The sequence below is a fragment of the Cydia splendana genome, chromosome 7 (genome assembly GCF_910591565.1).
Source record: "Cydia splendana chromosome 7, ilCydSple1.2, whole genome shotgun sequence".
Taxonomy (NCBI): Eukaryota; Metazoa; Arthropoda; class Insecta; order Lepidoptera; family Tortricidae; genus Cydia; species Cydia splendana.
In genome coordinates this window covers 5,210,976-5,225,956 of record NC_085966.1, presented here as the reverse complement: position 1 = coordinate 5,225,956, position 14,981 = coordinate 5,210,976, and the positions used below count along the sequence as shown (strand labels likewise).

General features: G+C 40.2%; 2 protein-coding genes across 2 annotated transcripts in view; one reads left to right on the top strand and one right to left on the bottom strand.

The window, feature by feature from the left end:
* The window catches only part of LOC134792020 (BRISC and BRCA1-A complex member 1-like), a 180,999-nt gene that overhangs the window by 24,902 nt on the left and 141,116 nt on the right, over window positions 1–14,981 (top strand). The gene's annotated exons all lie outside the window — the stretch shown is intronic.
* The window catches only part of LOC134792030 (tubby-related protein 4), a 118,932-nt gene that overhangs the window by 35,349 nt on the left and 68,602 nt on the right, over window positions 1–14,981 (bottom strand). The window contains exons 5-10 of the mRNA XM_063763152.1: window positions 13,263–13,383; window positions 12,373–12,513; window positions 8,980–9,080; window positions 6,047–6,271; window positions 5,261–5,489; window positions 1,970–2,116 (exon numbers count right to left, since the gene is read on the bottom strand). Of these exons, the coding sequence (XP_063619222.1) occupies window positions 1,970–2,116; window positions 5,261–5,489; window positions 6,047–6,271; window positions 8,980–9,080; window positions 12,373–12,513; window positions 13,263–13,383 (964 nt within the window). The remainder of the gene's footprint in view (window positions 1–1,969; window positions 2,117–5,260; window positions 5,490–6,046; window positions 6,272–8,979; window positions 9,081–12,372; window positions 12,514–13,262; window positions 13,384–14,981) is intronic.

Genomic DNA, 14,981 nt, shown 5'->3' with positions numbered 1-14,981 from the left:
TTTTAACACGCTAAGCGGAAGACCATTTAAATGTACAAGGGAAATATCATAAATACTCCAAATTTCCTCTTAAATGTCCCATGACTGGTGCTGTTACTATAATTAAAATGAACAAGTCTGTAATGAAAAATAGATAGATAATTAAGTTCTGTTTAAAAAAATTCTAGACCAATCTTTTAATCACATATTGTTTCGTCATCATACGGCATAGTTATACCTAATACTTACTTACCACAACAGTTATTTATCCTATCGTGACATTAAAAATTAACATACGGACTTCTAATATACCTAATATAAAATTCAACACAAGGCTAAAAAACAATTGATATTAACTACTGAAAACAAAAAAGGAATTAGCAAATATAATAGGTAATTAAATGTCCCTTTTGCACGGCACTTCACAATGTCACTTTATTGTTTTTCACATGGCGCAACCAATCTACCAATCAACACCTATCAAACGCGTCTCTGGTCCTCCTGGCGTCATCCTAGGCTAAGGACACCATCAACTCCCTGCTGCAACCATCGTTAATGCTTCGCGCTTATTAAATTGATTGTATTTTTATTTTATTGAGTCCATATATTATTAAGTCACGTTCTTCTAGTCAAAATTGTAACTAGTTAGAAATGTTCACTGAAGATCACTAATAGTGGTTTACTTTCTCACGTGTTTTGATATAAGTCCATAGCGATCACTTTTTTTTTTACTATTTAATGCGTCCGTAGTCACTAATTTTAATAACACCAATAAAAAATAAAGTTCTAGCAGTCCGCCAAACTCATTCACTGTGGATGTATAGTTTTTGTTAATTATAGTATTTTTCACACAAATATGTCCTTATCACTTATTTTAAAGTTTTACTTTTCTTCCCGACGTGTACTGGCTGGCGCGGCGCGCCGCCAGTGCAGCACAAGGCCGCACTGGCAGGGTCGCCATGTAGTGTTGGACGTTAAATGAAACTATTTGGTTGGAGTATAGGTCTATAATGTCTAGAATAACATGGGTACAAGCTTATATAGTCTAGGCTATGTTACGTGTGAGGGTAAGGCGTAGCACACACTACATCTGTTACTAGCTGGTGGCCAGTTATTGACGATTTACCCTATTAAAGGTTTAACTCATATCTGAATGTGTGGTCATCTTCACCGCTTTGAAACCAGTGAGGATTGGAGTAATAAGCTGCAGGGTTGTGTACCTTCCTCCCGGTCACTTTCGGAGGTGTCCGAGTGTTTCATCGGCGAAGCGTGGCCGGCGCCGCTGGACGAGCTATTAACGCGCTGCTAGGTGAGCTGTTAACGCCACCGCGACTACTTTTATATTAATGAGGATTGGAGTAATTAGCTGTAGGATTGTGCATGTACCTTCCTCCCGGTCACTGTCGGAGGTATCCGAGTGTTTCATCGGCGAAGCGTGGCCGGCGCCGCTGGACGAGCTATTAACGCGCTGCTAGGTGAGCTGTTAACGCCAACGCGGCTACTTTTATATTAATGAGGATTGGAGTAATTAGCTGTAGGATTGTGCAGGTACCTTCCTCCCGGTCACTGTCGGAGGTGTCCGAGTGTTTCATCGGCGAGGCGCGGCCGGCGCTGCTGGACGAGCTATTAACGCCGCCGCGGCTACTTTTAAATCAGTGAGGATTGAGTAATAATCTGTAGGATTGTGTACCTTCCTCCCGGTCACTGTCGGAGGTGTCCGAGTGTTTCATCGGCGAGGCGCGGCCGGCGCTGCTGGACGAGCTATTAACGCCGCCGCGGCTACTTTTAAATCAGTGAGGATTGAGTAATAATCTGTAGGATTGTGTACCTTCCTCCCGGTCACTGTCGGAGGTGTCCGAGTGTTTCATCGGCGAGGCGCAGCCGGCGCCGCTGCCGCCGCTGCCGCCGCTGCTGGACGAGCTGTTAACGCCGCCGCGGCTGCTTTTAAATAGTGAGGATTGAGTAATAATCTGTAGGATTGTGTAGGTACCTTCCTCCCGGTCACTGTCGGAGGTGTCCGAGTGTTTCATCGGCGAGGCGCGGCCGGCGCCGCTGCCGGCGCTGCTAGACGAGCTGGCGGCGCCGCTGCTGCTACTGCTGCTGCTTTCACGAACACACGCGTTACGGATCGCGCTCTCTGTAAGTAATTAATTAGGGGTTTTGTAGGTATTGTAAAGAATAGGTACTCATAAAATAAATTAATTTTCAATTGAAATCGAAGTCGGTCAAACAAGTTTATTAGTAGAAATAGGCGCAAAATTCATTTTTTTTTTTAATTTATTTATTCATGATACACTAAAATACATTTTATAAATAACATAAAACTCGCCAAACTGTGAAGTTTGATGGCGAGATACGCTCTTTTTTATGCAAGTAACTTAACCTATTTGGGTCACACCCGTTTTATAGTATCTAGTACTTGAGACTCAAGTCATAAATAATAATAATAATGAAAAACGGGTTATATTATATGTACCAGAGTCGTTAACTTTAATCGTATTGTCCACAGAAGTGACCTTTTCTAAAAACGTGTTTGACCCATTTACTTAATTCTATCAAGTTTACAGTTGTTTCTGTGATTTACATTATAATCTCTAAATTAATACAGTTTTGCTTACTTTGGGAGTTTGCCGTAGTATACTAATGTTGTTGAATATTTTTGGTACTATATGTTGCGACATTCTTTTGCCATAATAGTTTGTAGTTTTTAATTGTATTAGTTTTTGTTCTCTTACACTTCTTGTATTATACTTATTGCTAATTTTTATTTTGTGATCGTCACTGTAGTAATGCTCTAAACTTCTATGGAACGATAACCCTTCGCGCCCATGGTCTAATAAAACATGGTCTTCCATTCCCAGAGTGACACGGGCCTACGTCACAATAACATTGCCACTTTATTTCAACATAACATGTTACATGGGTACATTATACCTATGGTTAATCAGTTAAAATATTTCTTTATAATTTTATAATTTTTTATTTATATGTATTTTAGCTTAAATTTTACAATAACACGTCATTTTTAATTACTCGTTAGCAATATCTTCCGATTCACGAAAGAAATTTCAGACTTTCGGGTAATTCTGTTTATACTACTGGCAACACAGGATAGCGCTGTGCACATTTGACAATTCGGATCTAGATAACTTCATGCCCTGACCGTCATCCTTGTCGAACGCGTGTTAATTGTTATTTCCTTCTCGCTCAGTGTCAGCAGTCGCAGTGTTTTCCAAACTTTTCACGGCGTAAGCTTGGTAATTAATGTGTAACTGTGAATTAGTTTTTTAAACGTTTGTCTTGTATAGATAAATAAAGTTTAATTTAATACATTAGATTTGTTATATTTTACTATGTTTCTACATGAATAACTTAAAATTAATGCCGTTAAAATAATTTTCACCGTTGGTTAAAATTCTCCCACATTTCAAAGTTTGAGAACCTGTAAACAGCATGATGACGTAGGCGCGTGTCAGTTAGGTCATACGCGAATCTTGGAATGGAGTACCAGGCGGAGTATATTATTATACCATGCTTCGCGCCTACATTTTTTTAAATTGCCACTCTTTTCTACTGACGGAAATGGCTTGACAGACTTTAGTATAGTGTAGGGTCATTCTAAAACTATTTTATTATACGATTTACAAATATCTCTACTTGCACAGCACAGCAGCGATATTGTCAAAGGGCAAAGACCTGAATGAATGTCGAAGAAGATACATTTCGATCTAATCTTGGTGGTTCACTACCCCTTTAGCAGAGGCACCAGACCCCCTAGATGCTCCAACTGTGGCTTATTTATCATGCCTCAAGATGAGGTACGGCAGTCCCTAGCCCGTTGGTAGTAAGACAGTTAAAACACGGTTGAAATAAGGGCTTGTCTTTAAACATACCTTCGCCCTGAGGGTCAAAGATAACAAACTCAAGGCTGATCTTATTCCGCCGTCCCTTTAGAAGAGCCACTAGACCGCCCAGATGTACTACATTGCCTACACTGTTAACTGTCCATCGGTAAACCTTATTACAAAAAGCATAAGGTCCACCCATGGACAGTTATAAGAGTGTTGCTGTTTGTACTTGCAGGGTGTAGCCGAGCGTTTTTTTTATTTTTTGCCATGTTTATATATTGCGACCTTTTTGCCACTTTTGTGTTATTTTCTAGTCAGGATCGCGAGCCCTTTTCATCCTTATAGGAAAAAAAAAGTGTCTTAAAATTTCCATAGATTTTTCAAACTTTCCTTTTTGTTACCGTCATACAAAGTATTGGGGAAATGGTAACGCAATAGGAAAAAAACTCTGGGACATTATTTTATCCCATTAGCATCGAAAGAGCTCGTGATTATGAGTAGAAATAACATAAAAGTGGCAAAGAAGGTCACAATATACTGGGTGTAATCGTTAAGTGTGGCCAGGCGATAATTCCGTAAATATAACAGATATCAGAAAACTTCAAATTGATATCGAAAGTGCGTTACCCAATGAGTAAAATTACATTAATAACATTTTTTAAATAAACGTAGAAATATCCCAAACATTAACTTCAAACCCTCCCATACATTTAGTACGATGACTCACCCCTCAAAGAACGCCGTCGGTGTCGTAAGAGATAAAACTGCTTGAGATTCATTATTTGCGATAATAAACTGTAATAAAATAATAAAACTACCGTTTATGAAATAGTAAATATAACATTTATTTTTTAATCACAACGCAAATTTTAAGAAAAGTTCATTTAGAAACATTTAAGAGAGTCCGTCAATGTATCGCACAAGAAGGGCGTCACTTCGAGCAACTACTGTAAACAAAAAATGTACTTCCTTAAAAAATAAGTTAAATGTTAGATTTATTATTTCATAAACGGTAGTTTTATTATTTTATTACAGTTTACTATCGCAAATAATGAATCTCAAGCAGTTTTATCTCTTACGACACCGACGGCGTTCTTTGAGGGGTGAGTCGTCGTACTAAATGTATGGGAGGGTTTGAAGTTAATGTTTGGGATATTTCTACGTTTATTTAAAAAAAGTTATTAATGTAATTTTACTCATTGGGTAACGCACTTTCGATATCAATTTGAAGTTTTCTGATATCTGTTATATTTACGGAATTATCGCCTGGCCACACATAACGATTACACCCTGTATAAAAATGGCAAAAAATAATCGCTCAGCCGCGCGGTCTCTTCATCTTCATGCCTTAAAATGGTGCAGTGTAGTTCTTAACCAGTTATGGAATAAGACATTTTAAATAGGTTTCAACGAGGACTTGTCACTAGTCATACCTTCGCCTTGAGGATCAAAGATGACAAACTCCGGCCTAATCTTGCTCGTCCGCCGCCCCTTCAACAGAGGCACTAAACCACCTAGATGCTCAAGGTACAGGGTGTAGCCAGCTTCCTCATCATCATGCCTCAACATGGTGCAGTGCAGCCGGGTGCCGGCGCCGCCGCTGGCGCCCCCTGGTGGCCGGGACACGAAGCGACGGAGCTCGAGGGATTCTGGCACGTTGCACTGAAATGGTTTAAGGTTATCACTACACCTTATAAAACGAAAGATCCCCGCCGCGTCTGTCTGTTTTGTTTGCGATAAACTCAAAAACTACGGAACGGATTTTCATGCGGTTTTCACCTATCGATAGAGTGATTCTTGAGGAAGGTTTAGGTGTATAATTTATTAACCCGTGCGAAGTCCGGACGGGGTCGCTAGATTTAATATATATAAGTGTATGTTTAATTTTGTGGTTTTCTTTCTCACAAATTTTATAAAGCACATTGCGAAACTTATAAGGGCACGAAATCGATATACTAACTTTCTTCTCACTGCAGGCGTGGCTCACTCCGTGATTTCGTCGCTTTGCTACAGGTAGCTAAAAGTACATCCGTTCCACACCAATTTTGGTGGCTAGCCATAAGCCGCGCGTGGCGCTGTCGCCACCTAGCGGCCATATCTGTCCTGATCGTAACAGACGCGTTTTGTTAGAGAGCGAGTCTTCTGAGACCTAGTACTATTATTTTATTCTGTGCCCACTGTAACTTTACGACGCTATATTAAAATTTTAAATAAGTTACTCGTATAGTATGCGCGAAAAGGTTAGCCAGCGCGGGCTGCAGCCGCGGCGGGATGGGCAGGCCGGCGGCGGCGCCGGGGTCGCGCAGCGCCTGCGCCGCGCGCACGCGCGCCAGCAGCTGCAGCGGCGCCACCGCGCGCCACACGCGCGCCGTGCACACCGCGCCGCCGACGCCGACGAACAGTCGCCGCGCCGCGTGCCCCCACGTTAGCGCCGTTACGCGAGCCTGCCGGGAAACTCTCCGTTATTATTTCATTTAGGATTGACGTATTCTATTGTAAATGGAAACTTTCGTTTTGAGGGTTTCATAGTCACCTACAAACCCTTATAGTTTCTGTCTGTCCGAGGCTTTGCTCCGTGATCGTTAGTGCTAGAAAGCTGCAATTTGGCATGGTTACATAAGTCATGCATTGCGACAGAACGGTAAAATAACAAGTACAAAAAATTTTTTTTTGATTTTTTTTTTCTTTGTCCCGATAGTGTGGGGTATCGTTGGATAGGTCTTTCAAAATGAATAAGGGTCTCCTATAACCATTTTTTGATATACATAGTTAATATTTTCGGAAATATGCACTCCGAAAGAAAAAAAATGTGTCCCCCCCCTCTAACTTTTGAACCACGGGTCCAAAAATTATGAAAAAAATTGTGAAACAAGAGCTTAATAAATACTTTCAATGAAAACTATAGCGAACATGATCGGTCTAGTCGTTTGTGAGTTATTGCAAAAAATCTTCTTTTCTTAGTAAAAAGACGTAATGTACAAGGCGCTGCAAAGGTACTCCCTTATGATACTTACTAATAACCCCCGTTTGGCCTATTTTGACAGAATGGTAACTACGAAACCCTACACTGAGCATGGCCGACATGCTCTTGGCCGATTATTATTTTTACCAGGCCCCCAGTTGAGATGAGCCTCTTAGTTATTTATTCTCTCAACATGTATTTAGAGGCTCAATCCATGGTAGGTTTACTATACCTAATGTGTAATAATTTGTATATACACATAAAAAGGCCTAAAGCATTTTTTTTATTACCTACTTTATCGATCGCTCGTGTATATGAAATATGTGATTGAAATCACGCTACACCTAAGTAACTTCTTAACTTAAAAGCCTTATTTGTAAACCTCGTCCAACATTTCAATCTTGCTTTACCATCAATACTAAACTTCCCGTAAACTTGCATTCGTAAAATCAAATGGCTTCTATAAAATACTTAGTGGCGGAAGCGCGAAATCAAGTTAAAGCAACATTGTTCCATTAAACACTGAGAACTTTATGGCCATTCTTACTTCCACGTGCCTTGGTACTACTCGTATTGACGTCACTTGCAAGCGCAACGTCTCAGGTAACTGGTAAATCATTTGAATCCATGTACGCAACTTGTGGTGAGCTACAGGGACGCATCTATTAAAATGAGAGGTAGGTATCTATTATAAATGTAGCGGCGTCTGTGTCGGTTTTGTGATAAATTTAAAGGTACCTATGCATATAAATGTGTATGCAGGGGTGCCAAGCTAAGAGATTTGCTGACTGTACCAATAAAACGCTTAAGTGCGGCTTCTCCTAACGCATACCTATTGAGTATTTCTGTCTGTAGGGCTATCAATGCAAAGATTGATATTCGTCAACCAACTGATTGCTTATCATTTCTTTAATGGAACTTAATCATATTTTAAATTTGGTACAACATTTATTATTGCAGGGATCTCTAAACGTTTTGACCCGAGGTCACGCCTTCGGCCCTTCTGGGTAATTTTCGCAGGCCGAATTGTATAGCATTTAGTTCTTTGTATGACCTTCAGCTCTCCCGCACCCTTTACGAGGGTTTAAAGCTGCAAGCAAGGCTTGGAGACCCTTGCTAATGCAAGGATTGGATGGTACAATACTATTGCAGTTCGCATGCAGTGCAGTCTTGTGAATTGCACCCCTGTTAATAGAGTACACCGCTGTACGTCTACTTAATGTCTTAGACAGTCAGACTCGAATCTAGTTAACTGCTCCGGCTAACTTGGTTAAGCACTAGTGTTCTACCGCATATGTGGCCACATGAGAACACTTATATATGTATTATAGTACCACATTTAGTAGTTGTAGTTCAGAGCGACCTTTGAAATTTAGATCAAGCTCCGTTATCTATGGCAACCTAACCTTTTTGTTGGTTCTTCTTATATTAAACTTGTTATTGTAATGCTCCGTAGTCCGTTTTAGACTACAACGGTGACCTTAATAGGTAGTAAGCTCGCATTTATTGGTGCGCGTTAGATGCCTAGTGACGACCGTCAAGGTTGTATTAATACAATGTATTAAAACAAGATCAATACCGTAACAAAATGTTAAATCAGAATCAGCCTCCTGACTGTGACATATCGCTGGGCCAATATTACAGGGTTCTATGTAACATTTTCAAGATAGTTGAAATTCGACTTAATGTCACTATGACAATGTTCAAATTTCAGTTCGATAAAAGTGAAACATAGAACCCTGTAAGTAATATTGGGCCAGCGATATGTGGGTAGATTAAGTAATCAGGCGCCGACTGAATGTGGGTAGGTTTATTTCTCTCTCTCAAAAATTAATCCTATGCTGAACGGACGTGTTTCCTTGGGGTCTCATCAACAGCTCATATCCTGACCTGAAGGCATATTTTACACTGACGATTGGTGGGCCTTAGGGCTTTGCAATAAGCTGTTTCAGAATTGTCAGTTAAGAATGAGGAGGATGATGGCACATACCTGACTGAATGTGGGTAGGTTTATTTCTCTCTCTCAAAAATAAATCCTATGCTGAATGGACGTGTTTCCTTGGGGTCTCATCATCAACTCATATCCTGGCCTGAAGGCATATTTTACACTGACGATTGGTGGGCCTTAGGGCTTTGCAATAAGCTGTTTCAGAATTGTCAGTTAACAATTAGGAGGATGATGGCACATACCTGGGTGTAAGGAATGGGTACGGTGTAGATGAGAACGCCGGTGTCGGAGTAGAATTTCACTACGTTCTTGAATGGCGGTGCGTCCGCGGGCTCAGACCCCTCTGGAAATAAATATTATTTATTATTATTTAATAAGCAGGCAGGCAGTTACGAGTATGACAACTCGCTGCCCCAATATTACAGGGTTCTATGTTTCACTTTTATCGAACTGAAATTTGAACATTGTCATAGTGACATGAAGTCGAATTTCAACTAGAATCAGATTAAGAAAAGCCTGCAGCGGATTTCATAGTATTATTTTAAACGTCAAACTTCTATGAAATTATGACGTATAACCCTTTGTAAGGCAGAGGGGATATATTTCCCACCTGATATTGAACTTTATTTTAAAGCGATAGGGTTCAATTTTGCATAATTTCTGAACCCATATGCCTTATAAAGGGATAAATAACACTGGCACTGTGAGGGCTCTCCAAATCGCTGCAGACTTTTCGTCTTGAAAATGTAACATAGAACCCTGTCATATTGGGCCAGCGATTACTGATATGGCCTGTATCCAGTAATCAACTAATCATAAAGATAGTTATGAGAGGAACGAGTATTCGATATAATATGCTTGTCTAATTTATTATTAAATAATATTATAGGAAATTAGATCAACTTAGTGTACTTAATCCACGGAACAATTGTGCCAAGCGGCGTCGCTTGGGACAAAAATGCATACTGCTCGACACATTTCTGCTCATACTTCCCCCACTATTTACGCTGCCTACTAGGTATCTCTACCTCATTGTATAAGAAGTCAGTAATATTACTATAGAGCTTCAGGCTATGCTGCGTACGTTGTCAATCGGGGATCAAGGCCTTACTAAAGGCGGGATTCCACCAGTGTGCGGCACACGTTTCAGTAAAAAAATGCTTGTACCGTACCGCACAGTACCGCACACTGGTGGAAACCCGCCTTAATATATAACTATATTAATAGCTCAGAGCAAACGTGTTTACAAGATCGACCCCGCCCATAACCCATAGTCTTGTTCAAAACTTAACTTTGAAAGAAGCACTTAATCGGAGAATAAATACCTATTGTACTACATAAACAGTTTTATATGGAGCTAATAAAAATAAGAAACTATTTTACGAATAAACATAAACCAGCTTTTATTGGTAATAATGTAGGTACAATGAATTCATCCATTATGTTATGTGTTAGGTTATTTGAGTTTCTATATACTTAATAAAATCTAACGCGGATGGAGTATCGAGACAAACCTTACTGGTTTAACGATACTTTTGTAATTAAGCTTAGATATTGTGTTGTAATTACCTGAATAAATAAAAAAAAAATAGAATAAGGTACTTATTTATTATTTATTTGCAGCAGCTGGTGTTCGCCTGGAGGCTTCTCGTAACGTATCGAAATAGGTCGAGTGAAATTCAATCTAAATTAGGTACGTGTGAGTGATCTAGAATTACCTTATAAATTTTGTCTAATACTTATGTCTGTCCTTCAAGGGATTCGAGGCTCGAGTTAATCATTTTTGATACAAGCTTCTATCTCTGACTACTTATCTTTGAACAGACAACTAATAAGTATTCATCGAGGCAATTCTAACAAACCCAAACACTATTAGGTTGCGATGTTTTATCACAGAGTTCCTATGGCCACCTCCTGTGTCCATCATCAGGTCAGCTCTCCATAGAGCTGGTATGGTCCCATTACCATAATATTGCATTGTCACCCAACTTACATAAATGTTTGTGAAGTTCCAACTCAATTGAATAACGGCTCGGCCAAGATTTGACCCGTGCATACATTCACCACACTCTACTTACGTACATTCACCACACGGGATTGTTATGCCATTTAGGGTTCTTGCTAAATTGGAAATTCTATAGCGTAAGTATTGAACAACCAATTTAACTAGGACCCTAAATCAGGGAACGTTACCGGTATAACTAAAAATCAAAATATCTCATAGCTTTCACATTATTTAATTGATATTATAGAATAGTATTTAGGTAAGGATAATGATTGATCAGATTAGCTAAATTAAGTGCAAAAAGATACATAAACAACCAAGATACCGAAATTTAATACCGGTTAATCTGTATGAAAAATATACCGGTATTCAGTCCCTGCCCTAAATGGCGCAACAATCGCGGAGCGTGATGGTACATACGAGCATTGCATGTTAAGTAAAAGCTTGTAAAATACATAGATGCGCATTGACATATGAAGGTAACTAGGTATCCGTATTTTCCATTACCTAGCACAAAAAGCACAGCCTGAAATGAAATGCTGTTATGCCAAGTCGTGTAAACCGTACCGTAAAGTTGGATAGTGCTCGTAAATTGTGTTACGAGTGTAGGTTCCGGAGTGGAACGGAGCCTTGCTTGTGTATCAAAGTTTAAGATATCGATGCGACCAATTTAACATTGATGTTACGTAGAATTTTAAAGGTAGTTACAAAGTAAGTAGTAAAATGTTAGGCCTATAGTTTGTTTTGTATGTCAATTGGAGGTTCACCTGTGCCCGTAGCCTGATGAATATCATTTTGGGCTAGAGTCTGTTCGGAAAGAGAGGAGTCGTGGTATGTACTGGGCCCCATACATTCCACGACTCTTCTCTTTCCGCACAGACTCTACACAGTTTTGCGTCACCTGTTGCGGCAGGGTTCGGCAGGTCCCCACGGAACCGCTGAAATACTCCTATATATAGACGGTCAAGCAAATCTTGTCATTAAAAAAAGGCGCGAAATTCAAATTTTCTATGGGACGATATCCCTTCGAGCCTACATTTTTCAAATTTGCCGCCTTTTTCTACTGACAAGATCTGCTTGACCAAGTATACTACTTCGGCCAGAAGTCTGCGGTCGCGATGGCAGCTGGATAACTTTCAGCACGTAATGGCTTTTCTTGCGAACACATCGTCTATATGAAATTATGAAAATAATGATTATAAAAAAAATATATATATATATATATATAAATAATGATTATAAAATAATGATTATGATTATTAATGATTATAAATAATGATTATTATGATTATGATGTCAATGAAATTATATCGCGGTAGACCCGTTTGTGTAATTAAATATGTGTACAAAACGCGAGAGTTTAAAGTGTTATATAACACATCGTCTGTCGTTATAATGGCAGAGGACTCGTCAGTGACAGAGAGAGAGAACAGGCAAGGCCGGCGACAGCATGAGTTAACCCACTCCATGGCGACCGTGGTTCCTACTAGTCTCACATGTATGGGGAGTGAAGAGCAAGGAGTCTCACCAGGTAGCAGGGTGCCTACAGCGAGCAGCGAGTTGGCCCACTCCATGGCGAGCGTGGATCCTGCTGGGCTCACTATGGGGAGTGAAGGGTAAGGTGGCTCACCGGGTAACAGGGTCCCGGCGACAGCGAGGAGTTCGCGCGAGTTGGCCCACTCCATGGCGAGCGTGGTCCCGCGCATGCCGGTGCGCATGCGTGCTGGGCTCACGTCATCGTGTCCGCGGAGTAACACTACTTCGCCGTTGCCTGTAACAAAATAGAAGTGAGTATAAGATCCGGATAGTCTAAAGAGAACCACTTAGAAAATTCACATCGGTATCAAGGTTCATAACTACTTTGAGGTAGGTTGTTCTCTAGACAAGGTTTCTTGGCAGAGGCTTGGCTTGGGAGGTTGCGTGATTGATCATAGGTAGAAATAAACATTTTTAAATTACTTAGGCCTTGACTACATCTAGGTACCTACTCCAAGCATACAAACGAAGCAAAAGTGCCGAAAAGTGAGTGAAGAGCACATAGGACAACTAGATCAGGGTGGCCTGTATGCGCGTTGGCTTGGTGCATCCTCAGTGCATTTTCGAACCTTAGAAGCGGGAGGTTGTGCACCGCGCAATAAGTGCAGGGATGTGGGGAGAGCGGGTCTACAATGCCTCGTAGCTCGATAGATTTAGATTTCTTTATTTCAAGATGAAAATTGCACTAGAAATTTGCTACATTCGACAAAATTATGTTTATCTTCTCATCATGATCGTCAAAAATTACATTATAAAAAAAATATAAAATTTATTGTGTCTCCCTATAAGGATCGTCATGTACAAAGAAAAACATAGTATAGTAGAATGATACTGTTGTTTATTGATGTTATGGGGGATAGCCCGGTCGGAATTAAGCAGTTGGGCTGCCGGCGCTCCCGGTCGCCTTCCACATTTACTGTTACCCACTGTCCCGGCGTCATTCCCACACTGTTCTCCTCGAGTCTTATTTCCCCGGATACTAACCCAAAGCAACAGCCAGCACGTGCCCTCCGTTAGTTTCTCCCCCCTCTTCCCCCTCCTCCATCTTGAACTTCTCACAGGACCACGCCATCGACGTTATACCCCCTTCCGCTACTAGCTGGACCTGCACAAGCAATGGCGTCACGTAAGAAAGATATCGAGGTGAATTTAGTACGAAAACAAACTGATACAAAACGGGACTTAACTAATAAAGTTCCGATAAAATTATATATTCCATAAAATCACGATACAATTTGTTGTATACATGCTCTGTAGAGTCATCTATTAACAAAATTACTGTATAAAACTGTATGCCGTTAAGATAGCTTTATTCTTACAGTAAGTAGATACATATAATGTCACTAGGTGCTTCCCTAAGATCTGTAAACCACCTCCAGCGCACCAGCATAACATGACCGTAGCGTCCCTAACAACAATGAAAGATCAGAGAGCAGACTTATACTGGTTTTGTTACGTTAAATATATTCAAATGGTTCATTAAATTTCGTTGCGCATGCAGTTATTTTCAAACGGCGATATTAAGCTTGATCAGCTTCGATCGGGCTATACAATATCCACGGAAGAAAGAATGAGCGCGCCGCGCTCTTAACCAATTCCATTTGACTTTATGTTCTCGTTCAATATTAGCTTAGGTGTTTACGATTTAGTGGCAAGCCTGTCAAACTAAATATTAGGGAAACGCAAATTTGCTTTCGGGCGAAAAAGTCAATTCCCGTAAAACTGTTTGCGGGTGCTCGTACATTGATTTGTTCGGCCTACGCAAACTGCCACCCTGTGGCGGAAATACTTTGACTCATACAATTTGCGCGACAGATTTTTACGACAAAAAAGTACTCTTTACTTACAGTAGACGGACTATAAATGATTCTAGATCTAGATGGATGTTCTTGATGACAAATACGTGACGTCCTAGATTCTATTTAGGTATGTATTCGAAACAGGCTAATTATTCTACTGCGAGCTAGCGTCGAAAATGTCGAAATATCAAAGCCGTTTTCGCAAATAAGTTCTGTGACCCGGATTCGAGTTATTTGGATAGTGGATGTCATTGATGTTCAAAATAGAATCCTATTCGTAGTTAACAGCCCAATAATTACGGTTTTAAATAAGTAATATTGCGGTCGCTACCCACGCTACTGCTAATTACTTAAGTTGCTCGTATATTTGCTTCTTAAGTAGTTTATCATTAATTACTTTTTACTTAATTGTTATTGAGTTAAGAGGCTAGCTTCCAGTGATATTGTTCGCGCAGAAGTCGACTGTAATAAATTGCAACCCCTAATGCCTACCTTGAATTCCGGGAAAAAAATCTACATCCTTTTCTAGTTTATCCATGTGTCAAATTGAAATACTTTATTATTATATGTGCACATCAATGTCCACTTGTGTTTTGTAGTCTACGAAAGTGTTCATCGAGTTTGTTTTTAAAAGAGTTTATCGAAGGTGCACTTGATGCAGATGCAGATGATGCAGATGATTCACTTGGTGCAGATGATTTACTGACTCGGGTAAACTGTTCCACACTTTCACTACGCGGTTAGAAAGTGTCGTCTGGGGTTGCTACTACTCTGCGTCCGTGTCAGTTTCCGAGAGTGTCCTCTCAGTCTGTCATTTATGTTGCGAGTAAAAATATCGCTTATAGTCCCTGCGGGCTCAGCATGGTTCCATTTTTATCGACTATCACTATGCCCGTCACTTTCG